Source organism: Camelus bactrianus, chromosome 25, assembly GCF_048773025.1.
Source record: "Camelus bactrianus isolate YW-2024 breed Bactrian camel chromosome 25, ASM4877302v1, whole genome shotgun sequence".
NCBI lineage: Eukaryota > Metazoa > Chordata > Mammalia > Artiodactyla > Camelidae > Camelus > Camelus bactrianus.
This window is the reverse complement of record NC_133563.1, coordinates 24,276,097-24,302,815: the sequence shown is the minus strand read 5'-3', so window position 1 is coordinate 24,302,815 and position 26,719 is coordinate 24,276,097. Positions and strand designations below refer to the sequence as shown.

At 40.0% G+C, this 26,719-nt stretch overlaps 1 protein-coding gene and 1 long non-coding RNA gene across 2 annotated transcripts in view; one reads left to right on the top strand and one right to left on the bottom strand.

Annotated features, from left to right (window-relative positions):
- The window catches only part of LOC123613540 (uncharacterized), a 31,776-nt gene extending 26,374 nt beyond the window's left edge, over window positions 1–5,402 (bottom strand). Inside the window, exon 1 of the long non-coding RNA XR_006720900.2 lies at window positions 1,276–5,402. This is a non-coding gene — a long non-coding RNA (uncharacterized LOC123613540). The remainder of the gene's footprint in view (window positions 1–1,275) is intronic.
- Window positions 165–26,570, top strand: LOC105082905 (hyaluronan synthase 2). The gene is made up of 4 exons (XM_010972602.3): window positions 165–778; window positions 10,659–11,285; window positions 22,101–22,202; window positions 23,633–26,570. Exons 2-4 carry the CDS (start codon window positions 10,659–10,661, stop codon window positions 24,560–24,562), a joined length of 1,659 nt encoding a protein of 552 aa, XP_010970904.1. The 5' UTR covers window positions 165–778; the 3' UTR covers window positions 24,563–26,570.
- Window positions 26,571–26,719: the final 149 nt, after the last annotated feature.

Sequence of the window (26,719 nt, the reverse complement as noted above, 5' to 3'; positions counted from 1 at the left end):
GTTAGCAATCAACTTAATTGAATTCATTGGAGTTTGGAGCCGGCCTCTAGCTCAGAGAGAGCTTTGAATGGCCAATTTCTCTCTTCTCCCCCTCCCCGCCTCCCGCCCGCCCGCGCTCCCAGTTCCCTCCCCTCCGGTTCCCCAGTCCGCACCTCCCTTCTCCACTCCCCTCACCCCCACTCCCTCCTCCGCCCTAATAAAACACCCACCAGCTCACTTGTTAAGACCCCCTTAAGTTGGAGGAGGCAGAAAGGCAACAACCGCGAGGAAGAAGTCAAGACGTCTGGAAAGAATTACCCAGTCCTGGCTTCCAGCAGCCCATTGAACCAGGGACTTGAACCAGCCCCAGCCAAAGACTTTCTCCCGATTCTACGCTTCCTGGGTTCTGCTGAGTTTTCACCAGGACTTTTTTTTTTTTTTTTTTTTGATACAAAAAAGAGAAGAGACTTTCTGATATTAGGGGAGGGGAACTGGAGCAAAAGAATAAAATAAAGTTAACTTATTTTTTAAAGCACAGACAAAATTTTCTTTTGAGTTAGAAGACTTAAGTGCATGGAAATATGAAATAATAGTGATTTTTTTTAAGTGGGGGAGACCTAAGCATTTAAGATTCCCCCATCCTTTTTAAATGTTGTTTTTAAATTTTTTATTTTTTTTGGCCGGTCGTCTCAAATTCATCTGATCTCCTATTACCTCAGTTTTGGAAATTGCCCGCCACCGACCCTCCGGGACCACACAGACAGGCTGAGGACAACTTTATGACCAAGAGCTGAACAAGGTACGTTACACTGGCGCGATTTGGTAAACACTGAGGGTCCTCGAATAGGCCAGGGAGAGGGAAGATATTATCCACGTAAGTGTTAAAAACAAATTTAAGTCAATTTGCTACAGAAAGGTTTGAGGTCTGAAAATTTCCAACAGACTGAAAATCAGGGGATATTTCAGATCACTGTCAGGTTTAGCAACCTATCCCCTGTCTTTTCCCATCCCTGTGGCGCTCGCCAGAAACCCGCTGCCTTTCTGGGAACACAGGTAACTTCTTTGCCTGGGAAAAGCTGCACGTCCCGGGATGTACTTTTCCATTCCGCATCTTCCGGTGCTGCAGAGGGGCTCACGAGTTAGGAAACAAGAATTTTCACTGTTTAAAGAAAATGCATTCCGCCCCCTTCCCCCTTACATTCCCATCCCTTCTTTTTTCCCACACACTCGATGTGGGGAGGGAAACCCTGGATAGTCTAACGCGTTTTCCTTCTAAGTGGGAAGCCCGTTTCTTACTTGGAATGCAAAGGGTTAAAGTGTTCCGGGGGTCCCAGCTCCGGCCCGGGAGGAGGAGGGTCCTTCGCCACCTCCTAGCAGCTACCGGCCTCATTCGGCCACTCCCCTTTTTTCCCTGGCCTCCCCTCCTTTGCACTCCCAGCACCCCATTAAAGTGTCAGGCTGGGTCTGTCCCGCCTCAGCCCGGCTCTGGAAGCCTTGCTACGGCCAGAGGTCCCTGACCCAGTCAGCGGCACCCGAAGGCCCGAGTGGGAGGAGGGCGCGCATCCCTTCTCTCTACTCCTGGGCCGCCCCGGGGCAGGGCTTGCGTGGGGACCGCGCGCTGCGCACAGGCAGCAGCAATGCCCTGGGAGCCAATTCCGACGTGGCACCGAGCACGCTGGCGCCTTTCCGCAGCTGCAGCGCGGGGCACGGTCGGGTGGGGGTTCGGGGGTGCCGTCCCGAGCGCTCGGCCCGGAGTAGGGGCGTGGTGGGGGGCTGTGGGAGCCGAGGAGAAGGTGGGAGGCGAGCCAGAGGCTGGACTGGGATGGGTAATCAACACCTTGGGCGGAATTCGTCACGCTGGTTCCCGCCCAGAGCGAGCTAGGGCTCCGAAATGGGTCCCTGCGAACAGGAGGGCGGTTCTGAAAGGAGGGTCTGTTTGAGTGCGAGGATGGGGAGGCGAGAGAGGCTTTTCCTCTAGCCAAGGAAACCGAGGCCAAGGCAGCCGAGGGGAAATGGCTCTGAAGGAATAATTAAGTCTGGAAGAGGCGCTGGGAGCGAAGAGGCGGTGCCTGAGGGAGGAGGGTTTACAAGACCCGGGTCCTATTACACAGTCTTAGGTGCCAGCTTCCCCCGAGACTCTCCGTCCACCCCTCAAAAGCCCGCGCTGAGTACTTGGGAGTCACCCACCCCACGCGCCTCCGTGGTGAGCCAGCCGCTACAACCCTGATCCCAGAATGTGGGTGTAGGAGCTCTGTCGGCCCCTCCCTGCTCAGTTCCACACCCTTGGGGACCGTTATTGCTGGGTGTCTCCCGAACAGCTGCCCAGAAACGCTACACTCCAGCCCACGTGGCTGGCCCGGGATTGCCTTTGACGTCACACCCAGGGGGGAGGTGTGACGCAATAGACTGGGACATTCTGATTGGCCACCAAGGGCTTCCCCCGAATTGGAGGCCTGAGTATATACAGACTTTTCAGCTCAGTCTAAGAGTAAAGCCAAGAAAGTTGGTAGTTGAGCTTTGCTGGAAAAGGGAGGCGACAGATAAGGGGAACAACTTCACTGCCTCTTGTAAATTTCAAGGTTTTTTCCAGCAGGTTTCTCATTACATTGAAGGCATATAGTAATGTACCTCTGGATGTTTAAAACAGGAATATGATTTTTTAAAAAGGTCATTTTAACAAAATATTGTAAAGGTCAGCACACATTCAAACATGCCAATGATGAAAGGCTTAATATTAAAATGCATATTTATATAGAATTGTGTACAATACATAGTTATGCCCATTAAACTATTTGTAGATACAATTTAAAATTTTACAGAATAGGGTTGAAAAGAACTCTTGAATTCTAAACTTATTCCTTTCATTCCAGTATGTGCAGGTTGATTCATTATATTAGTTTTCACTGATTTTTCTAGAGGCTACATAAAAGTACTCAGACAGCTGAGGTACTGTTTTTTGTTTTTGTTTTTTAATACTTATCACGTTCCATCAAAAGTTTTCTTAGTATTTCGGCTATTCTTTTAAATTTTCAATAAAAGTTTAACTCTTTAAAGTACCTTTTGTAATATGCATATTATGTTGTGTATGCATTAAACATATTGGGACAAATCAGAATTCTAGGTATGTATCTCTGGATTATAACACTGTAAAATAAGAATATAATTTCTCCTATTTTCTTTTTTTATTTATATAATACCTGAGTTGAGTGAGTAGAAAAATGTATTGTAGAAGTACTGACAAATGCAAATTACCTGAGTTGCTTGTACCTAGAATTGAATCCTTACTTATCAGAGAAGGCTATGGTGCTTATAAAAATTCAAGGTCTTACATCGGTGACTAGCATCAAATTTGAATGTCATCCTTCACAAAACAAAGATATTTAGTCAGCTATCTCCTGGAAAACAGGAATTGTGCAACAAATGAGTAAGAAACTTACTAGAAAGTAAGTCATACTGAAACTAATCATTGTTAGGTCTGTAGAATAGTTAGTTCCACAATATTGAATTTCATAAATGCCTTTCACACATGGTTTCCTTACCAGCTAAGATTTTTTAAAAGCAATTTTTTCTTGAATTTTTAAACACATACCTTTCACCGATTCATGTATGTTTTATTATTGGCACTCTGGGAAAGGCCTTGTCCATGGAACAATGTGGAAATCCCCTTTGGTAAAGCCAAATTACACAGCTATATTTTTAATCTAAGAACAAGCAGCATGTTACATTATTAGCTTCTTGACTTTTATATAATGTGGGAGCTATGAGTTAATGTAGTTGGAGAATTAGAGCATAAACCCCACTGTCACCTTCTGGGTTATTATATCCACGCTGTGTTTCACTAGAAATTGCAAGGACAGAACCAATGGCAGCTGTTATGACAGCTGAATGGGGGGACAGCTCCCTGCAGAAAAATCATTTCGATCACCCCAATTTGGTTTTAATTCTTTCCTCTCTAGCAGCAATCTGCAGACTGAGAATCATCCCACTGCATATCTTGTTCAATATTTTGAATGCCATCTATGTGCAATATGATATATATACTGCCTTGCCCCCAATCTAGAAGAATGTTACTGCTATGAGTCCAAATAAATATGAGGTAACACTCTTAAATATTCCAATTTAAATAATAAAATATTTATAAATGGATGTCTCCTAAATAGATACATGTGTACTCCAGATTATTTAAAAATGAGTAAAAGGTAGTCCACATCTGAAGGGAACTCAACATACAAAAAGCACACTCAAAGATTTCAAATCACCATAGTATAAGGCAAAATATAATCTGGCCGTAAAAAAAGTAAAATAATAGCTACTATTTATCCCATGTCTAATGTGTATCAGGCACAGAGTTAGATACTTGACATAACATATCTAGCGCCCCACCAACCACCCAACAAAGAGAACTTTGTGAAAAAAAGAAACCTTGTCTCAGAAAGGTTAAGCAACCAACTAAGTCACAGTGTTAGTAAGGAGAGTGGATTTCTCGAATATAACACCCTTGAACTGGACTATGCTGCAGCTGGACTAGTCAGATTTTGTTGGGGCTCAAATTCAGCAGAAATCACATCTGACTGAGAAATCAGGAAGACTCCTTGTAGAGACTTGGCGCTGCGGTACACATGGCTATGTAGGGAATGACCTATAGAGATAGTGCCCATGCACTGATGGAGGGACACGTGGAACTAGGATTCCATGCTGAGTCTTTCCATGATTTCCCCCTTTGTAACAGTGAATTTAGGGATGAAGTTTAGAATGGTGACGTTCAGGAACCAATAGGACAGTTAGGAGAATAGTCATCTTAGGAAGTCATTGATCAATATTGATGGTGCAAAGGAAGAGAAATCTGAAACCTGAAGCTGTGGATCCAGACACAGCTTAGGCAAAAAGGTGTTAGAGAGGTTTGTTTTCTAACCCTGTGAGCTCAGCTCCAGGGTCTCTTCTAGACTAAGTGCAGTGAGACTGGGAAGAAAAAGGCCAACTTCAAAGCCAGCAAAGGGAGAGGCAGTCAGACAGGGAGTAGGGGAGGGTCATGGGCTCTAACGTGAAGGCTGTTGGGAGTCTTCATGTGGGTGCTTCTGTTTGGATTTCTAGTTCAGAACAGTAGCAGAGGCAACACAGGCAATTCACATGAGGGGTGTGTATCCATGCAAAGGACATCAGGAAAGTTTCCTTAGACTTTTTAACCCCATGATTGCCGAACTTTGCTGCAATTAGAATCAGTTAAGGAGATTTTAAAACACCCGATGCCCTGGTAGAACCCTAGGCTAATTAACTCAAGAATGTTGTAGGAGCTACATCAGTAATTTTGACAGATTTCCCCAGTGATTTGAGACTTATTCCCCCCTCCCATACAACACCAGTTTAGAGCTAAAGAAAACCTGTGTTCCAGAACCAGTCCTGCTACTTATCAGATGTGACCTTGAGCAACGTATTCACTAAGGGAGCATTCTTTTAATATCCCTTACTATCTTTTGTGCTTTTGTGTGTTTAAGTATTTTAGTCTACAAGTAAAAAGCCACCGATCCAATCTTCACTGGATTTTAGTACATAAATATTAAATGTCAAGACATTGAAGCCATCAATAACCCATTGAAGCTGATTTTATATATATATTTTTTTCTTTATATATATTATATGTGTGTGTGTTTATATATACACATATATATATATTCTTTACTTAGTGAACCTGCAGAAAGGTATTCTTATTTGTGCATGTGGAAACGAAGCTCAGAGAGTAGATACCAAAATGCATTTGCTCTTTGCACTCACCCTTGTTCAGGTGACTATGATAAGAGCATGTCCACTTTCCATCTACATTCTTTCTTCTAGATGGTCAGCTATGAGTGGTAAGAAATATTGAAATGAATGAAGTCTCAGTCCCACCCCTAATCATATGATGTTCAGAGATACTAATTGTCCAAGGACACATGGCTTATTCTTAGAACCCTCAAGTGTTTTGTCTAAAGTTGAACATTTAATATGAGGCAGAGCTTGGGATTGGATCCATTTATTCCCTGCCCTGGTACTCTGGCCATGATGTCACAGTTGTCCCTTAACTAACAATCAACAGCCTAAAGGAAAGGAGAGTCAGACCTATTAGGTGGTTCCTGGCCAGGTAGTAACTGACACAGAGCTCACATCACTGAGCCCTAACTGTTGATACTTTATTTTTAGGTACTGAAATCAGTTTTTTTTTTTCTTTTTTTTTTTTTTTCACTTGTATAATCTGTTAGGTGAAGTCAATGTGATTAGCTCTATTTCATAGATGAAGAAATTGAAGATGGCAAGTATTATGCAACTTTTTCCAGGTTACCTAACCTATAAAAGAAGTCCTTAAAGATTATCAGGAAGTTATCCCAACTCAGTCTGGTTCCAGGGGCCAATATATGTGGGTGTGCATACACACACACACACACACACACACACACACACACACACACGCTTGTGAGTCATTAACATCAAAACACAAAGCAGGGTGTGGATTAATGGACAATAAATACGGTAAGACTACTAGAGCTCACACTGAAGAAAGATGATCTCATTATCCCTCATCCCCTAAACTTGACCCCAGAGCTCAGATTGGAACTCAGCAGTTTCAGGAAGTGCTATTGGAAACTGTTGCCTTTCCCCCACCCCTAACTTTGTTAGCCATTAGTGAAAATAAATTTAAATATATATATATAATATATATATAATCTGTTGACTTTGGGGAGCTTACATTATGGTGCACCAAACTATTCTATCCTTGATTTGGCCTAGAATTCTGTGAAGACCGGACTTAGTGAATATATGATACCAAGTCCAACAGCAACTTAAAAATCAGTTTGTAGGCTAAAATCTCATACTGGTCTAAAAAAAACCCGGTTTTGTTTTGTTTTCAGTATTTATGGAAGGTAGATTTCTAAATCATATTTCTGTATAGCAGCAAACTCTTATGATCTAGGATGCAACTAACCACATTTTCCAATTTAATAATAAAGCCATATGTCTGACAAGGAGAGTTTGCTTATGAAATAGAGTGCTTGAATTGGGGATTGTCTCAGTAAATCTCACACATATGGTGCCCATATCTCTAAAATTATAAAGAAACACATCCTGTGTGTCAGTCCCTGACATCCATCTGTACCCTCAGTGATGCTGGCTCTAAACGTGCCTTTTAACCCTTTGGCCTCCAGTGAGATGCTGCGTCTGTCACACTAGACATGACATGATACCTTGCAGAAACTGAAAGGTTCTGTTGCTGCAGTTCACTAGCAACTTCTCCCAGGCTTCAAAAAGACATTGTGTAGACACCTATGATGTAAGAGGGTGTTCCCACTTCAGCAGTGGCCAGCAGATGCGATGCGAACACTCTCTGTGTCCACATGTGCTGACAAAAGCAAGGAAAATGTGAATAATGGAAAAGAATGGCAGGCAGCTCTTTTGCTGGTGATGGTGATTTGAAACACTTTTAAGCTTCTCCCAGGCAGAGTGTGTTTTAGTTCCCTTGAAATTTTTCACTCTTGTGAGAATGACTCACGTCTTGGAAAGGACAAGTTCCAAGTCGGGTGCTCCCAGCACATTTAGGCATTGGTTAATGTACACTTTTGGGAGTTTTCAGCATCCTGTCATCTGCTTTAATTAACAAGGGATGCTGTCGTCTTTTGCCTTTCACTGAAAACTCAGCATTTCACCACTCCCCAGCAGCCTGGACTTTGCATCTGGGTCATGATCACCATTGTCAGGCTCACGTGATACATACTCCCATGTCCGGTACAAGCGCTAGACGTGGAACGCACATTGGTTTTTTTAATTTCATTTTTTTTTTTGCTTCCACGTTAGCTGACACGTTAAACTGCATTGTGTTTGTTTTTTTTAAAACACTGTGACGAACACTTTGATTTTGCTCCTTACTGCAGCCCTTTGAAGGGTCACTGACAAGTACTATCATCTCCATTTAACAAGAGAAAATAATTGTCCACAGCTCAAACCCTGGTCTCCAGCCCGCTTTGCATTATGTAGATTGTAGTGAGTTAAGGAAACTGAACCCAAAATGGATGATGGGCACACAAACAAACACAAACTCAAAAATCATTTCTAGTTAACATAAGAATCCAAGGCAGGTATTCCTGATGGCAGTTCAAGGACCAAGCTGCTTGAATCTGGGCTTTGTGATCGATCCCCAAGGACCTGCTGATATGTACATCAAGACTGTGGACGGGAAGGATATCGCAGGTGGCCCATTCTCTCCTCTAAAAGCCCTATAGGAAGTGGCCCATCTCAGACTTCCAGGGGCTGCAGTGCCATGGCCACATCAAGCAGTGTGCTCAGAAGGAGGGGAAACACAGCTGGTGAGGAGCCACACGTTTACCCCGAGTGTGATGCACGTCCACTCAGGACCACCCCAGTGAAGACTCCAGGGACTAGAATGTGAACAGTGTCGCTGGAGCTGAGTGACGGGATTGCCCCACAACTAGTGACAATCAAGATATGAATAAGTGTTATGTCAACACTCAGTTGTAAGTCTTACCGTGGAATAGGAAACTGTAACTAGCATATCCAGCAAGAGATTTTGCAGATACTTGCTTAGCCCAAGTTACCACTGAAAATAAATTTACTTAGCTTTCAAAAACTATTTGAGTTAAAGAAAAAGGCTAAGTATTAATTATATGTAAAATGACCAAAAAACCCTGAGGTTGGTGTATTTGAAAGTGGGAAAACTGCAATTTTACCAATTATCTTCTCTCTTAGAAGAAGAGGAAAAATACTTCAAGGGGGAATATTATGATATTGTGATTAATTACAATATGAAATATACATTTGGTCTTTGTCCCATTTCTGGCACATTGCTTCTATCACCCTTGGGATTTCCTATAACGTTAGAAGTGTCATTTGTTCTGTTCATGAGGTGACTTTTGAAAAGCATTTAAGGATGGGGCTGGTGCCAGTGGAGCCAACCATATGGGTAGAGGGTGGGAACTTCCTGTCCCACACTCAGACCTCTGGGAAGGGGAGAGAGGCTGGAGACTGAGTTCTAATGTCAGTAACTGGTGATGTAATCAACCGTGCCTACATAATGAAGTCTCCATAAAAATCCAAAAGAAGAGGGCTCAGAAGCTTATGGCTTGGTGGAATTTCGGAGAGAGTGATGCACTCAGTGAGAGCATGGAACTCCATGTCTTTCCCCCATACCTTGCCTTATGCATCTTTTCAATTTGGCTGTCCCTGAATTATATCCTTTTATAATAAACCAGTGATCTAGTGAATAAATGGGTTTCCTGGTCCTGTGAGCCATTCTAGCAAATTAATTGAACATGGGATGGGATCTTGTGAACCTCTGATTTTTAACCAGCTTATCAGAATTACAGGTAACAACCTAGGCTTGCAACTGGCATCTGAAGTTGGATGGGGGTTGTGGAGCAGGCTTGTAGGACTGAAGCCTTAATATATGGAATCTGATGCTGTTGTGTATATGATGTCAAAACTGACTTAACTGTAGGACACCCAGCAGGCATCCAGAAAATTGTTTGTGTCATGTGTGGGAAAACCACTCCCCTACACATGCTGGAACTGGGTCCAGGAAACCAAAAAGAAAAAAAAATTAAAGAGGTCTACCAGGCACCTGTTCTGTGCTCAAAATAGGAGAACTTTGGGAAATAGAAAAATTATGATCCTCCTATACTCGAGTTCAAAGTATTTGCAGGAAATTCACAAACACTAGGGAAGAAAACAATTGGCTATTATTAAAAACTGAAATGTGTTCTAGATCTAACGTGTTAAGGCTTTTAAGACAAAGGACAACTTACCTTTTGAAATTAAATTGAAAATTGAAGGTAAATTTCTTCGTTATTCATTGTTTATTTCTGCACACATTCACTGTGTCCTTACTGCCTTCCAGTAAAGTTCCTGAACCCAGGTTGACTGCTAGGGGATGAGGGAGCTAGCCACATGAACAAAGGAATGTAGTTCAGAATTTCAGGGCCTTTAGATAAACGTCTGTGCAGAGTATCTAGAGGTAAAGAATTTTTTATGGCCACAGAGACTTGGGAAAAGATTGAGTCTAAACATCTTCATTGAATGGATTTTCAAAACTGAGACCCAGAGAGGAAAATTGACTGTCTCAAGGTCGCACAGATGACTGATGGAAGATCTAGGAAGACAGAATCCACATATCCTTATGCTCAACCTCGGCTGGCTGCATGGAAATGCTGTGAGCTGAGGGATTTGCGTTGGCGATGAGAAAAAAATTACATGTAAAAAAATTTAGCGAAACCTGTGGCTTTTTCACTGGTCAGTATTGGTGAGGGAACAAGACAGTGCAAGAGGAGACTGGCTCACTAAAAAGTTTAGATTCTGCACTTAGCTATAACCACATAGAGTGCATCCTTGGACAAATGACCTAACACACTAAAAGTAATGCATCCATGTATTTGTTTAACGCATTATGCTTTTCAATGGTACATTGCACCGTCATTTCCTTTGATTCTTAAGAGTCCTCTGAGGTGTGCTAGGAGAGCATCCTTATCTCTAATTTGCATATGGGCTAACTGAGGTACAGATACTCATACAGGTAAGTGAGGAATTCAGGGTTAGCACTCTTTGAATGCTTATAGTTCAACACTCTCCCCTGATGGTGCCATGTACATGACAAATATGGGACAGGAGAGATTAACTGAGAGTATCATGTGATTGTTTTCCAGATGCATTGTGAGAGGTTTCTATGTATCCTGAGAATCATTGGAACCACACTTTTTGGAGTGTCTCTCCTCCTTGGAATCACAGCTGCTTATATTGTTGGCTACCAATTTATCCAAACAGATAATTATTATTTCTCTTTTGGACTGTATGGTGCCTTTTTAGCATCACACCTCATCATCCAAAGCCTGTTTGCCTTTCTGGAGCACCGAAAAATGAAAAAATCTCTAGAAACCCCCATTAAGTTGAACAAAACTGTTGCTCTTTGCATTGCTGCCTATCAAGAAGATCCAGACTACTTACGGAAATGTTTGCAATCTGTGAAAAGGCTAACGTACCCTGGAATTAAAGTCGTCATGGTCATAGACGGGAACTCGGAAGATGACCTGTACATGATGGACATCTTCAGTGAAGTCATGGGCAGGGACAAATCAGCCACTTACATCTGGAAGAACAACTTCCACGAGAAGGGTCCTGGTGAGACGGAGGAGTCACATAAAGAAAGCTCACAGCATGTCACCCAGTTGGTCTTGTCCAACAAAAGTATCTGCATCATGCAGAAATGGGGTGGCAAAAGAGAAGTCATGTACACGGCCTTCAGAGCCCTGGGCCGGAGTGTGGATTATGTGCAGGTAGGTTTCCACATCTGCCAGGGCAAACGTCCATTTACATAAAGCGCCTTTTGAGTCCGTCCAGTCGTATGCTATAGTCCGTCCTGTGCCTTCTGCACACAGTACTCCTTTCAGTTCATTTGAAAACAGCATGACTGTTGAGAGCACATTCTGAAAGAGAGGGGAAAAAAAATCTTATAAAATGGTTAAGACTATGAAAGCGCTTAACTTGTGCAGTGTTATTGGTCGGAAATCAAGACTATTTTGAATAGGAGACCCTTCCTTCCTTCTTTTCCCCTCTCTTACCTCCTCTGCCCCCTTGGACCTGCCAAATCTCTTCCAACGTCATTTTCCACACTCTTAAAATTGCCAGCGTTGTAAGAAAGTAGTGTCTACTCCGGGAGAGGGAGCTTGAGAAAATCTGCAGCACCAAGGGAAAGTATAAAATATTTCTCACAGAGTCTAGGCAAAATGGGGGTGGTGGAAACAATTTTGATATAAAATGTAGGAGTCCAAAACTGAGACAGATAAAAAGAAAGAGGGAAAAGGAAAACAAAACAAAACAACTTCCCGAGAACAAAATCTGTCATGTTTATTTCACTCCCCAAACAGCATTACCTCACTCCCTGCAATTTGACCTTTGAAAGCATTTGTGATGGTGTTTGCTTGCATGAAAATTAGACAGCCTGTGTCTCTCATTAGTTTCCTGACTGCTCCTCCAAGGTTTCTCCCCTTCTATTTCTCACTGAGGCTTTCTTCTTTAGAGCATTACTAGGGTCCTTGTGAGTTTTCTCGTAATTTTCTGCAGATACTACCAAAAAGGGAGAAATGTTTCTGGCTTCAAATACCCACTGGATACCCTTCCTCTTCTCTTCAATGTGAAATCGTTGTTTTCAGAGGACCCATCATATGCCTTAGGGGCCTTTATGAGCCCAAGGTGATGCCTGGTGGGTCTGTCTGTGTAATGGGATGAGAATGGCCACTGGCTTGAGAGTCAAGCCACAGAGGGGCTAATCACAAGTATCTGATCAGTGGTTGGCCTTGAGCAAGACCACCTCCCAAACCTTGGTTACCTGGATAGAAAAAACCAATCTCACAAGAGGTTTGTGATAATTCTTTCAAAACATTGTATCCAGAGGGGCTCAGCCAAAGTTCTTAATGATGGTGTTGTTAAAATTATTAAAGCATTAACTGCTAATAGTATTATTATTTTTCATATGATCATCTAGTCCTTACTCAAAAACTATAGTGTGTATCAATGGCCATCTCAGGGTTAATTTGGCTAATCTCTGAAGAGTTTTGAGGCATTTCTTCAGTGGATGCCGCCTGTATATTAATCTCTATTCTAGGGAGCTGATTAGAGTTTTGCCCCCAAGTTTTTCCTAACTCCTAGAACTTTCAAAAATGGCGTTGTTTCAGTTAACACAGTACATTTTTACATTTTTACATAGTGCAACTTCAGGCCCAGATGAGAGCCGATAAAAATGAAACTTTTATAGTAAGGGATGGCTAGGGAACTTATAGAGGATTTGAAGTACGAAGCTCTGGGCCTAAAATGAGAAAATACCTGTTTTGACATTTTTGCACTTAATTCTAATTAAAATAATTGCTACATTTGTCATTTCTAATCAAGATGTCATTGTGTGGTTTTTCTTTTTCTTTTTTTTTCTTTTTTTAACTGCTTCTCCCAAAGCCCCTTCTCCCATCATCTTGTTTTGTATTTTGTTTGTATCCTTGACAACCTGACTTGTGCCTGTCTGGTAAAAAATATGAATCTGTGATGTGTTCAAGTGGGCTTTTTGCTGCTGCCCTAATCAGGCTTGAGAACTTTCCTTCCTTCAGAACGAAGCCTCCAGATAGACAGACCCTAGCCACAGCCACTGGCTGGGCCCTGAATTCTCTTGAGACTCAGCCTATTCAGAGCACTCAAACAAGGGTAAAAAAATCTTTTGGTATTCCGAAACCTTTAATACTATTGGGCCATGCTTCATCAAATCCCTGATACTTAACAATTTATGCCCTGTAAAAACAGAAGTTTCATAATGTTCAGTCTAATAGAGTGCTCTTATCTTTCAATTCTGACTGACCCAGAGTCTAAGAGTGGCACAGCAGAAGCCACGGAAAGACGAAGGGGAGAGGATTGAGGATCTTGGCTCCTCTGAGCATTACCAGTGATTGGATGTGGCGTTCAAGTTGGTTAGAGACGGAAGGAGGCGAAGTTCAGTGCTAATTCACAGGAGGGAAATGGGGGTTGGGGGGAGAAACTGACCATCTGCTCCTACTTGCTAACCTGGCTGGAGAACACTGCTTAACTGTGCAGGGAGATGGCCAAAATGGTTGGCTTCCAGTTGCAGCTGCGGCCTGGACACTGGTCAGCACTCTTTTCACTTGATCTTGAATGGATGCCTTGCTGATTACTCTCATGTCTATTATTTCATGCCTTCACCGCTCTCCCAGAGCCTTACCCAAACTCCTCCCTGCTTAACTGCTAACATATGACCTTGCCTCCGATGAAAGAGAACAGCAACGTACAGACTCTGAACGAAGGCTGTCAAGATCTGACTCCTGTTTACAGTGTTGAGGGTACCCAGCCTCACCTCTGCCTCCAGGTGAATCTTTCCACCTGCACTTCTGAGCTTTCTGGATTATCTCCCTCTGGACACTTTCAGAACAAGGCTTTATCAATGACCACCTCTTTATATCACTCCCTCTCATCTCTTGTCTTCTCTGGTGATTCCTGTTTGAGCCATGTAGCCACTCAAGTAATTACTGTATCGTGGAAAGCGGAGGGATGCTTCGGTCTAGGACAAGGTCAGTGGGGTAGGAAGTCCGTCTGTGATACTACTGGCTGCTTCCAAAGAGAGACAGACAGAAAAACAGAAGGAAAATAACAAAAAGTGAGAAAATAAGATACAGGGAATTAGAAATAGGAGGAGAATGAGGAGGATTTTCTTTAATTTTGAATCAAAGTATTTTCCAGAGAAACTTCCAAAGATGTAGAAAAGAAAAATGAGCAAAACTGAAATCATCTACAGCAAATACATGACTCATTCATAGACTATCAAATTTAATACTTTCCAGCATATACTTTTTTTATTTTTCCTTTAAAAAAAAACACTTTTGAGATTACATTTACTTTTGTATTATTTTTTACTTAATACCAGAAGACTTTTAAAGTATCCTTTGATATCCAGATAAGATAACTGCTTTATCTATATCTCTTCATTGAACATTGGTATTAAAACATAAGTGGCCACCATTCTATGTGACAAAGGAAAAAAACCCAATATTGTCTGGTGTGTGCATTAAGAAGTTCCCAGGTAGATAATAGGCAATAAGTATGAACATTTTCTAAAAGGGAAGATTATATAGGAGGCAATTTTATTATTAATTGGCAGTACCATAGCTATCCAAGATTCTCTGAGTAGGAGAAAAGACTAAATCATTCATAATAGTAGAGTTGACCCTCATTACTTACGGACTCTATATTTGTAAGTCAATCTGCAGACTAAAAGTTACTTATTACCCCCAAACCAATAGTTGCAGTGCTTTTGTGATTATTTGCAGACATGTGCAGACTGACCAAAAAATTGAGTTGCCTGAAGTGCATGTTATGTTCATAGCTGGGGTCAAACCAGTTTCTGTTTTGCCTTTTTGTTTCAGCTTTTTTTTTTTTTTAATGTGCTTTCTAACTGCATGTTTCTTTTTTTTTTTTTTAACATTTTTTATTGATTTATAATCATTTTACAATGTTGTGTCAAATGTTTCAGCTTTTATACTGTCAACAAGTGTCTTCTTTAGTCTACTTAATATGTTTTTCATAATTTTGTGCTTCTTGTTAGCAATGTAGCATTTTCAAATGGTCCCCAAGTGTAGCATTGAAGTGCTGTCTAGGGTTCCTAACACAAGGAGGCTGTGATTGCCTTATGGAGAAAATAGATTTGTTAGATGAGGGCTGTTCAGGCGTGAGTCAGTAGTGAGTTCAGTGTTAATGAGTCAACAACATGTATTAAATAAGGTGACAGTAATAAAATAAGGTTAAGAATTGATCACTAGACAAAAATGTTGTGACCAAAGGGCTTTGGGGAACCTAACCCTGTATTTGTGCTGGAAGCAATTTTTTGGTATTTGCTAATTAATTGTTCATGGCAACTTGGTAGAACATAGCTACCGTGAATAATGAGAACTGATTGTATAGAACATTTGACTAGAATGGGAACATTTGGTTCCTATTGTATGCCTCCTGTATTCTGAAATTTTCTGAAGGTTGATGTTGAATGTTAATGTGACCTTGTATCCATCATTTTAGAGAATGAAATTAAGAACGCATTAAAATAAGAATAGGGAGATCTGACTTCTTGATTGAACTCTGGTGTTTACTCGCTATGGGCCTCAATTGGTAGAACAGATAATCTCTGGGATCACTCCCAGCTCAAGAATCTAATTCAGTATGGTCTTAATTTCTTTCTAGCAATACATCTCTGCTTTGCAAGAGTAGGATCAAAACAACCAAACAAAAACCAAAAACCAAAAAACAGAGCGAGAGAGAGGCTGTATCACCAGAATTTTCTTTTCATTTTTAATCTACCTATTCCCCCTTACCTTTCCAAGTTGAGTTCTTGAATATAAACCCTGACTTAAGGCCACCATTATGCGATTTCCTCATTCCCTTCCTTTAGAATGAAAATTCCAATCATTTGGAATAAGAGCGTTTCCTGGCTTAAGCCTTAGAGGTGACAACCTTTGGTTTCTCATTTTTCCAGCTGGCTTGTCACCTTTGTTTTGCACCTTTTACAACATTCACTCATGTATAAGTCTTTCTGAAAGAGAAAAGAGGATAACCAAATGATTCCTTTTTCACCTTAATGTCTTGAAAAGATTCCAGGTTAGGTTGCCTGAAGTCAAATAATACTTTATAACAGTTTGGGTAATACATTCTACCAAGGAAGGCAGAGGTCTTCCTAATTCCTTTTAAAAGAACAGCAAATAAAGGCCAAGTTGTTCAGGTGTCTATGACTGAGAGGCTTTCTGTTGGCTAGGTTTGACATCTTCTACCACGCACCAAATTACTGTGAGAGAGAATCATCGCACCCACCCCCCACCCCCGCCCCGGTCCCTCATCCCTCTCCCAAAAGGCAATTTCTTTCTTTGTTCTTGAAGGCTTTTTTTTTTTTTCTGGAATGGTTTTACTGATTAATTTCAAAAGGTTTTTTTAGTCCTATAATTCTTAGATTTTATGATTTTGTTTTTGCCACTCATAATCTACTGTAAGCTGCTCTCTACCCTGTTTTTTTCCCCTGGTAGATAACCCAATCTAAGGGCTTTTAGCTCAATTCAATTTGTTTAACTGATTTGTTGGGCAGTGGAGAAGGCACTGGTGTCTGCTTTCTGAGGGAGTCATAGTTTATTTGCAGTAATGATAAGAAGGACCCTTTCCCTTATTGGACTAATGTTCTTAATTTGTGCCTATGGTTTTGATTTATCACTTTGTAGTATTTATGCCTTCCTTTTATTGAGCATTTGCTATGAGCTAGCCCTTATAAGTGCTATCCATATATTATCTAATTAATTCTCCATTATAATAAACCTATGAAGTAGATATGATCATCCATATTTTTCACCTGAGAGATGGAGACTTAGAAAGGTGAGGTAAGGAGGCTAAGTTTAAGAAGCTAGTGTATAACTGGCAGATGGTGGACTGGACTCAGATCTGTCTGATTCCGAGGCTTACACAGTGCTTTCTTTTCCTTTCAGTACTGTGTTTACTCTGGCGCTGTCCTTTTGGGAGTTCAGGGGGCTGGCACCATCTTGTGTTTGCTAGTAAATAACTACTGGTGATTTTGTTGTTGTTGTTGTTCTGGCCAATTCGTTCTCGCTTGAGAAATGTCCTGGGGGAAAGGAGGGGTGGGGAGACTCCATTTACTATGTGGTTAAATTGTGGAAGGGAAACTGGGCATTGGGATCATGACCAAAAGTGAGTGTCAGACATTGTAGAAATAGTCTCACTGGGTCCAGGCTAAGATGAAGGGTCAAGGTTAAGAAGGGTTGAGCTGTACAAGCAGGCAAAGAGTAAAGGCAGCAGCCACAGAAGGGGTCTTGATTTATTTTCAACCTGCTTCCTCGCTGAAGGCAGCCGGCGTAATGAAAGTTTCCTCTTGCCGTGTAGCTCTCAGTGCCCTTTCCGGTGGTTTGGGGCAGACGGAGGTGGGGGATCCACCAGTCAGTCTGAAAGGAAATGTGTTTTTTTTAAAAAGTTGAACATGGAGACTTGGATACTTGGCATTTTTTTTTTAATTAAATTTTTTTAATCAGTTATAGTCAGTTTACAATGTGCCAATTTCTGGTGTACAGCACAATTCTTCAGTCATACATGAATATACATATATTCATTTTCATATTCTTTTTCACTATGAGCTACTACAAGATCTTGAATATATTTCCCTGTGCTATAAAGTATAAACTTTTTCATCTATTTTATATATACCTGTCAGTATCTGCAAATCTCGAACTCCCAGTTTATCCCTTCCCATCCCTCTCCCCACTGGCAACCACAAGTCTATATTCTGTCTGTGAGTCTGTTTCTATTTTGTATATAAGTTCATTTGTCTTTTTTTTATTTTTAGATTTCACATATAAGTGATATCATATAGTATTTTTCTTTCTCTTTCTGGCTTACTTCACTTAGAATGACATTCTCCAGGGACATCCATGTTGCTGCAAATGGCATGCTATCACTTTTTATGGCTGAGTAGTATTCCATTGTATAAATATACCACAATTTTTTTTTTCCAGTCATCTGTTGATGGACATTTAGATTGCTTCTATGTCGATACTTGGCATTTTAAACTTGGGTCTTAGAAATTGAGAGCCATTTGGTAAAATGTAACAATATTTCTACAGGAGGTTTTTATTTAAGCTGTGGTGAGGTAGACTAACTTAAAACTGAGTGAGGTAAGTAGGAGTAGCTTTATAGTCTAATAAGTAAGTAATGTATATAGACAATAAGAGTTTATAATTATTATCGATAGTTCCAGACACATTTGAATTTATTCATTATGATAAGAGATTCTTGATAAGCGATCAACTCCCATGCCCTTTTAGAGATTTTCTCTACCAAGTCATTTATTCCTGGTAGACATTGTAATGATCTTTTAAGTGCGGGTTTATTTAAAGTATAAAAATCTGAAGATTAGTGCCTAACATTGACGGTTTACTTCTCTACAGTGCTTTGTAATTACAGAGTTCTCTTATGTTCCATGTCTCACCCCAGTATCATAGTGATGGTAAACAACCTATTCACGGTCATAGAAGTAGTGAGATACAGGCCTTAAGACTTAATTTTTCTTGATTCTGAGGATATTTTTTTTTGTAATAGCCAAATCTTGGCTAAAGAAAACAATCTAGTTTATGAACGTTTTATACTTTTCATGTAGTTATTTTATTTGTAACACATGGAGTTATAGGGAACCTTTAAAAAAAAATCCGCTAGAATTAAAATTGAGGCTTAAACAATATTTTCTATCAACTTTAAAAAAAATTTATGAAAGAGAACCCTCCTCCTGCAACCAATTATTTTAGGTCCAGGGTTGGCAAACTGTGCTTGTAAAAGTTCTGATGGTAAATTTAGGCTTATGCAGGTCATACAGTCTGTGTTGCAGCTCTTCAGCTTTGCTGTTTTAGTGTGAAAGCAGCCATAGATAATATGAAAACAGGCAGGGAAGGTATAGCTCAAGTGGTAGAGGGCTTACTTAGCATCCACAAGGTCCTGGGTTCAATTCCCAGTACCTCCTCTAAACAAATAAATAAATAAGTAAACTTAATTGCCTCCCTCCTCAAAAAAGAAAAAAAAAAAAAAAGAAGAAGAAGAAAAAATGAATATACATGCCTGGGTTCCAATAAAACTTTACTGATGGACATTGAAATGTGGATTTCATATCATTTCATGTGTCTCAAAATAACTTTTTGGGGGTTTTTGAACTATTTAAAAAGATAAAAACCTTTTTAGCGCACAGGCTGTATCAGAACAGGTGGCAGGCTGAACTTGGCCTGTAGACCTTAGTTTGCCCACTCCTGTTTCAGATAGGAAGGGAAAAAAGGACACTAACTCTTGGCTAGAACAGTGAAGGAGGAGGAGCAGGGGTCTTATACATCTTAGTTGCTGATTCTGTGGTTAAGACTAAGGTGGCTGCTTCCTCCCAATTATATCTTCTTGTCTTGACATTTTTCCATTCATTTTAGTCAAAATTTGGTGACTTTGCTTCCTTTGCACATCTCCTAGTGAGAAGCCCTATGACTAGTGATCATGCAGTTTAAACAAATTACAGTGATACATTCAGTGTGTGGACAGAGAGACGTGTTGATTTGTTCTCTAGTTGTTTCCGGTGTGCAAGTCACGTGCTGTGGTTTTTTCCCAGTGTGAGGTTAAGCTCTGTGTGAACTGGTGTCTTTCTCCCACAGCTTCTAGCCCTGAGCCAAATAGCCAACTTTCGTGAAATTACACACTTGTCATTAATTGGTGAGGAGACAGCTAGAAATCCTGTTTCTACTAGACTGCTTTTAAGAAGGGCTGAAGTTACACTCTTTACTCACTAATAAATCAATCCTATTATGTCCGGGAACATACATGCTTTCACGGACTGTCATAGATGGTGGCTTTCTAGTTGGCACTGAGTCACCAAATAACATCCAGGACTGAACTGCTTTAAAACTCTTTAATCCCACTATAACAAACCCCTCCCAGGAGATTTCTGAGGGCTTTCCCGCCTGACAGTTAAACTCACCATGTGAACAATGTCTCTCAGAGAACTTCTGGCACTGTGCTGTTGGAAACTGGGAGGGGCAGGGCCAATTTAAATATGCACAAGTTTGGTTCAAGTTTAGTCGTTTCAAAGAGGCAGTTCCCTTGGCTTGCTTATGCTCACAAGCAGGCAGAGTTACTTGAACATTAATTCTAGATGGCCCCTTCCTGTTTTTTTTTTTTTTTCAGTCTTATTTTAGCTTTCTGGTTTTACCTTTTGCAGCTTGAGTCAATAGAGGTGGGTGTGACTGTAAACTTTCAGGATGCAGGGAGGTTGAAAGGTGGGTTGAACGTCTGCCTTTACTTTTTACTACCTTAGTCACTGGCCTGCCAAGCTTATGCCATATGCAAAACAGTGGCCGACAAGGCGGAAGAGAGGCAAAACATCGCCCCTGGAGGAGTTTGTTCCGGTTTTTGAGACCTGGGATGCTTGGGTACAAATCCAAGTGTTAGTATAATTCTATTTTTTTTTTTAACAGACTACTAATGCCTAGCTGCTATCTAATTTTTTTTCCTCTAAAATATGTGAGACAATGCTGGACCAATACGGAATGCCCCACCCCCACCCCCAAAAGGGGCAGGAGGTTATTTAGAAATTAGATGCTTCTAAATAAATTAAATAATAAATTCAGAAATTAACTCTAAAATTATTATAATTAATTAAATCCAGGTGATGAGTTCACTTTTTATAACTGGATACCCTATATATTCCTTAATTCATAAGTTATAACTATGCATTAAAATCGCGATTTTCACCAACATTCTTCATTAATATATATTCATATGTTTTTCAGAAAAAAATAGCTATTGGTAAAATTAAGACAGTTTTTTTTTTAAATGTTGAGATTTCCTATCTATATATGTGAGGGACTCGTGTGATATACATATATAAAGTCCCCTTCAACTCTGAGAGTTCATGCTCCTACAAATTATTTTTATTTTTTTTTCATTCAAAACTGATGTATCAAATCCCTACTATTTTAATAAAGTAGTTCAGAGAACTGTAAAAATGATTACTTTTGATATAAATAGACTAAATCTTGATCCAATTCATAAATGTAGACAGGCTACATAGAAAAACAATGGGAACTGCAGGTAACACTCCTGTCTCTGCCCATCGTGTCATTTATTGTTTGGATCAGGGTGTGAAACTGGTTTATTACATGTCAACTTTGATCAGTTTATATCTGCTAGGGCCTGGCTGTATTCTCCAGAAAAGAATACTGTCTGATTAGTGTTCATTATAGGGAGGTGGTAGCACTCTTCCTACTTTTGATTTTCTTTGATCATGTGGAAGAAGCTCTGTCCACAGGTATAATGTACCTGTGGGAAAGGTGGTAACTTTTCCCAGCTGTCTCACTCAGTCTTCCCTAAGAGAAGTGACTTATCCTGACTGGGTGTGTGTGGGAGGAGTAAGGGTCGCCTCACTCCGTCTTCCTCTTTCTTCTGAGAGTGGGCTACCACCAAGGAGCGGGGACCTGCATCCCTTTTGAAGGGCACACGCCATACCTGCAGGAGAAGGCTTGCCCCACAGAGATGTCACATAGAAGTAAGTCTAAGTCTGGGGAACATAATTGTGAAGGCTATTACTCTACAAAGAGAACCTATTCTCCACATCAGCTTTATGAGCATACAGGTGACATTGTGGCTTCTTATCTCTCAATTTAAAGAAAGAGAGACATCTATGGTGATCAACCCAAGATGTTTTCCAAGTCCTGGAAACCTAGGATGTTACCTGGGATATGAAACGTTCATTGCCAGAATTGGGAGCATCTGTGGCAAACCAGGAAAAACTGGTTACCCTTCTACGCCATGCCTCCCTGGCCCATCACTTTAGCTGTTCTGTCCAGCAATGTCGTTAACTTAAAAACTGAGTTTGCAAGCTCCTTGTGTTGGCCATGATACAATGAACTTTCATCCCTGTGATACTTGCTTGTTGACGCCTTGGGACAGTATGGCTGAAGGCGTAATATGCCCAATTCTGATTCTATGGCGCATACTCATCTTCTTTCCTTAACTCATTTCTTAATTCTTTGCAGGTTTGTGATTCAGACACCATGCTTGACCCTGCCTCATCTGTCGAGATGGTAAAAGTTTTAGAAGAAGACCCCATGGTTGGAGGTGTCGGCGGAGATGTCCAGGTGCATATGGCTTCACTTTTTGCATAAGTGACTTTCAGTAGCACGCTTGCTCATTGATTCCTTGAACATGTATCTACTACTACACACCGAACTTTGTGCCAGGTGTCCCTTCTGGTGCTAGAGACACATTACAACGTGCCTCAGACACACTTTTACTTCATCTTCTCCTGTCTAAATTGAAATAATTTAGGACTTCTTTGCTTAGTCCTGGGATATAACCCATGTATATAGTGGCTGATAAGTTATATACAGTATATATATAATGTAAATATGTACTGATTTCCACCATTTCTTCTTGAGCCACAACTTCACGTTCTGGTAAAATGATGTTGGAACTTATTTAGTACAAGGGTTAAAAAATGGATGTCTGGCAACGGATGGGTTCTATCTTGTACGTATTTAAAAGCTGAGCAATACGTGGTTGGTCAGAAATCCAAATTGGAAGACAAAAGAAGAAAAGAGACTGAAACTCAAATGTACATTAATGAGAAAGTCAAAGGAATAATTGAATAAGTGGGTTTTCTAATATTTATTTCCCATCATTTTCTATCAATAGAGAAACGATTAGGAAAACAATATTAATGAAGGTGATTTGAAATTTGTGGAACGGGAAAACAAATATGTGAAAATACATGAAAATTAAAATGAGCCCTTTGCAAACATGCTATTAGATTTTAGCAAAAGATGAGACGCACGTGGAATTTATACTTTAAATTTAGGTATGGGGTTGCTGTATAACCCGTTTTGTATAAGCATGGTGATCGTGAAGGCAAAGAAAATGCCTTACATGGACAAAGAAATACCCTGGTGCTAAAAAGGAAGCATGCAGAATCCAAATGAAAACTGAACAAAATGGAGACAGAGGAGAGAATTTAGATACGCTGCCAAGAAAAAGCTGATAATTTTTAATAGCCTTTATGTAAGGTATTATTTCAGGATTCAAGTTGTGAGGTAGAGCCGGAGGAAACCGTTTTATCCCTGGCATTGCTCACAGTGGGGAGGAAGCAGGATAATAGAGTTGGATGAGTTGAAAATTAACCAGAACCGGAGAGAATAGAATTTAAAAACCTTCAAATAGTGGGCAGTAGAAAAAAATAGGGGAATAATTTAAGGGCCGAGAACTAAAGCCTAAAAAATTTCTCTATATTAGAACATAACAGCAAGAACCAGAGACAAAACACACAGCTAAAAGGATACAGAGAGTGATGAAACAGGAGAAAAAAAATTATTATCAAAGTGTCCCAACACATAAACACAACTTACCAAGTTAATCAAGAATCAAAGAATATAAAATAAAATCATGTCAAAAAAGATGAAAGAAGCCAAAATTAAAGGATAAAAAAGCAAATATTACTCTAAGTAATGCTGCAGATTTTGTTGGAATTTTAGCTGAGGTTTACCTTTATTTACTTATGTTTTCCTTCTTGCAGATTTTAAACAAGTATGATTCCTGGATCTCCTTCCTCAGCAGTGTGAGATACTGGATGGCTTTTAACATAGAAAGGGCCTGTCAGTCTTATTTTGGATGTGTCCAATGCATTAGTGGACCTCTGGGGATGTACAGAAACTCCTTACTGCATGAATTTGTGGAAGACTGGTACAATCAAGAATTTATGGGCAGCCAATGTAGTTTTGGAGACGACAGGCATCTAACAAACCGAGTGCTGAGTCTGGGCTATGCAACAAAATACACAGCTCGGTCCAAGTGCCTTACCGAAACACCTATAGAATATCTCAGATGGTTAAACCAGCAGACCCGTTGGAGCAAGTCGTACTTCCGAGAGTGGCTGTACAATGCGATGTGGTTTCATAAACATCACTTGTGGATGACCTATGAAGCAGTTATCACTGGGTTCTTCCCTTTCTTTCTCATTGCCACAGTCATCCAGCTCTTCTACAGGGGTAAAATTTGGAACATCCTCCTCTTCTTGTTAACTGTCCAGTTAGTAGGTCTCATAAAATCATCTTTTGCCAGCTGCCTTAGAGGAAATATCGTCATGGTCTTCATGTCCCTCTACTCAGTGTTATACATGTCAAGTTTACTTCCTGCCAAGATGTTTGCAATCGCAACGATAAACAAAGCTGGGTGGGGCACATCTGGAAGGAAAACCATTGTTGTTAATTTCATAGGACTCATTCCAGTATCGGTTTGGTTTACAATCCTCCTTGGTGGTGTGATTTTCACCATTTATAAGGAATCTAAAAAGCCATTCTCAGAATCCAAGCAGACAGTTTTAATTGTTGGAACGTTGCTCTATGCATGCTATTGGGTCATGCTTTTGACACTGTATGTGGTTCTCATCAATAAATGTGGCCGGCGGAAGAAGGGACAACAGTATGACATGGTGCTTGATGTATGATCTTACGTTGTTTGATGTTTGCAGTCACAAATGCAGACACACACAAAACCTTAGTTCCTCTAGGGACTGCACAGTATTGTGGCATCAGATAATGCCACCAAAGGAGACATATCACTGCTGCTGGGACTTGAACAAAGACATTTGTATGGGTTAATTGTAATTCTGCCAAAGTAAAATGATACATCCAGAAGAAGAACTCAGATTTAACGTGTTATTTCTATGAAAATGGGGAAGAATTCTTTGTTTATGCACTTTTTCCTTACTGTACATCCGCCTAACAGTGTTTTGCCCTATATACCTCACTAGTCACGCTTTATGTGGGTTATCATGGAAGAAAAGGATTTTGGAAACTCAAGGAAAAGTTCTTTCAACATATACAACCTAACTTATGGACTGTATTGATAGTTAATTTTTTTTTTTTAGAAAGGTTTTTCTGTTTAACTCTACCAAATGAAATGCCAAAGTAAATTTTACAAGCTGTTGGCTGTGCTGTATTTTTATATAATTGTACTGTGTTTTAAAATTTTGTATGCCAATTTTAAGACAAATTTTACATATTTTATATTTTACTTTTCTGCCAAAATACACCTGTTCTTCCTCTCTTTTTTAATAAAATAGGTTCTGAAAAAATTCATACTTAAAAAAGTCCTACCCAAAATGTGAAGCTTGGTTGACTGATGTTCATGATAGAAAGAATAAAATGTTTCTCTCTCTCTCCCTTTAAAATTGAATAGTTTATTTCTGTGAAAAAGTATTTAAACTTTCAATATTTTAACTTGTTTCATTTCTGTTAGAAAAGGCCAATACACCTGTCACACTTCGGGAGTAGAAATTCATGCTTATGTGTACAAAAAAGATATCATTGAAAATCAAGGCCAAAGGGGTAGAAAAGTGCAATTTTTTTCATAAGATTAAAAAAAAGGGAATGCTAGTTCTCAAAAGCAAACACTAGGCATCCAGCACTAGACAAAACCTGAGTATCAAAGATAAGCAGCCTTTGGAGATTCTCACAGAGTTTTCCCAGGCTAAGTGAAGTGGGAAGTGGAAAAAATTATCTGTATGATTTGGATAAAAACAATGCAGCTCATTTTGTTCTGTGGCCTGAATTCACTGGATCCTGTCTATAGGTTGCATAGACTTTACCTACCTTTTATTTTTTCGAGCTTGTCAGTTCACGTTACATGTTAGTATGGGGTTTATATGGGTAACTTTGATAAATTAAAGGTTAAAGCATATGGATTCAAAATGGGCAGAATCAAACTCCAGGCATCCTCTTTTACTTTCTAGGGAAGTTTTTTTTTTGTTTTTTTTTTTTTTGCCTGAATTATACAGATAATTGCTTCATCTCTCCTGTTCTTGGCCTGCACAAGTGTGTTACATTGTGGGTGTGACATCCAGGTTTAGTGGTAGTTGTATCAAGAATTGGCACATAAGGAAAAGGATGGATCAGGTATCCTTGCCTGGTCAATTTAGCAACTCCAGAGCCTCAGTTACCCATCTGGACTCTCGGCATGACCCATCTTGCCTTGTAGCTGGTGCCGTGTTGACCTGTGTTTAGAACACAATTGAGCACATGAATAGTTGCATAAAATGTATTTTGATGAAGCAGTGATGTAGAGAAGTGTTTGATCATGTGCTTCCTGCCTTTCTGTTTCCTTTTTATGCAGACGTATATGTTCCATCTATCCTGCCTAAGAAAAAAACTGCACATTCTACCTTCAGAGTACAAAAAGGTACAGAATATTCTGCAACTCAGACTCTCACTGATTGGAGAGCCTGTGGGAAACAAACACACCATGCCATTAAATGAGACTAAAACTTGAGTTTGCCTTTTTAACTATTTATGTTCTAAGTTAAGCTTTGATAACATTCAAATGTCAAATTCTCTCATTCTTATAAAAGATTGAATTAATTGCCTGTATTTATTTTAGCAATTATTCAATGTATTTCCAGTATAGGATGTATAGTATAATTGAATTTTTTTGTAAATAAAATATTTTTGATAAGATTATTGCCTTTTTTTCTAAGGGAAGGGGGCTATTCAAACAAAACAAAGCATTTATTTTGATTGTAAGGGTATTATGGATTTATGAATGGGGTATATAGAAAAATAAACAGCCAAAGATTATAGAAGTCATTTAATGTTACTAATCATAA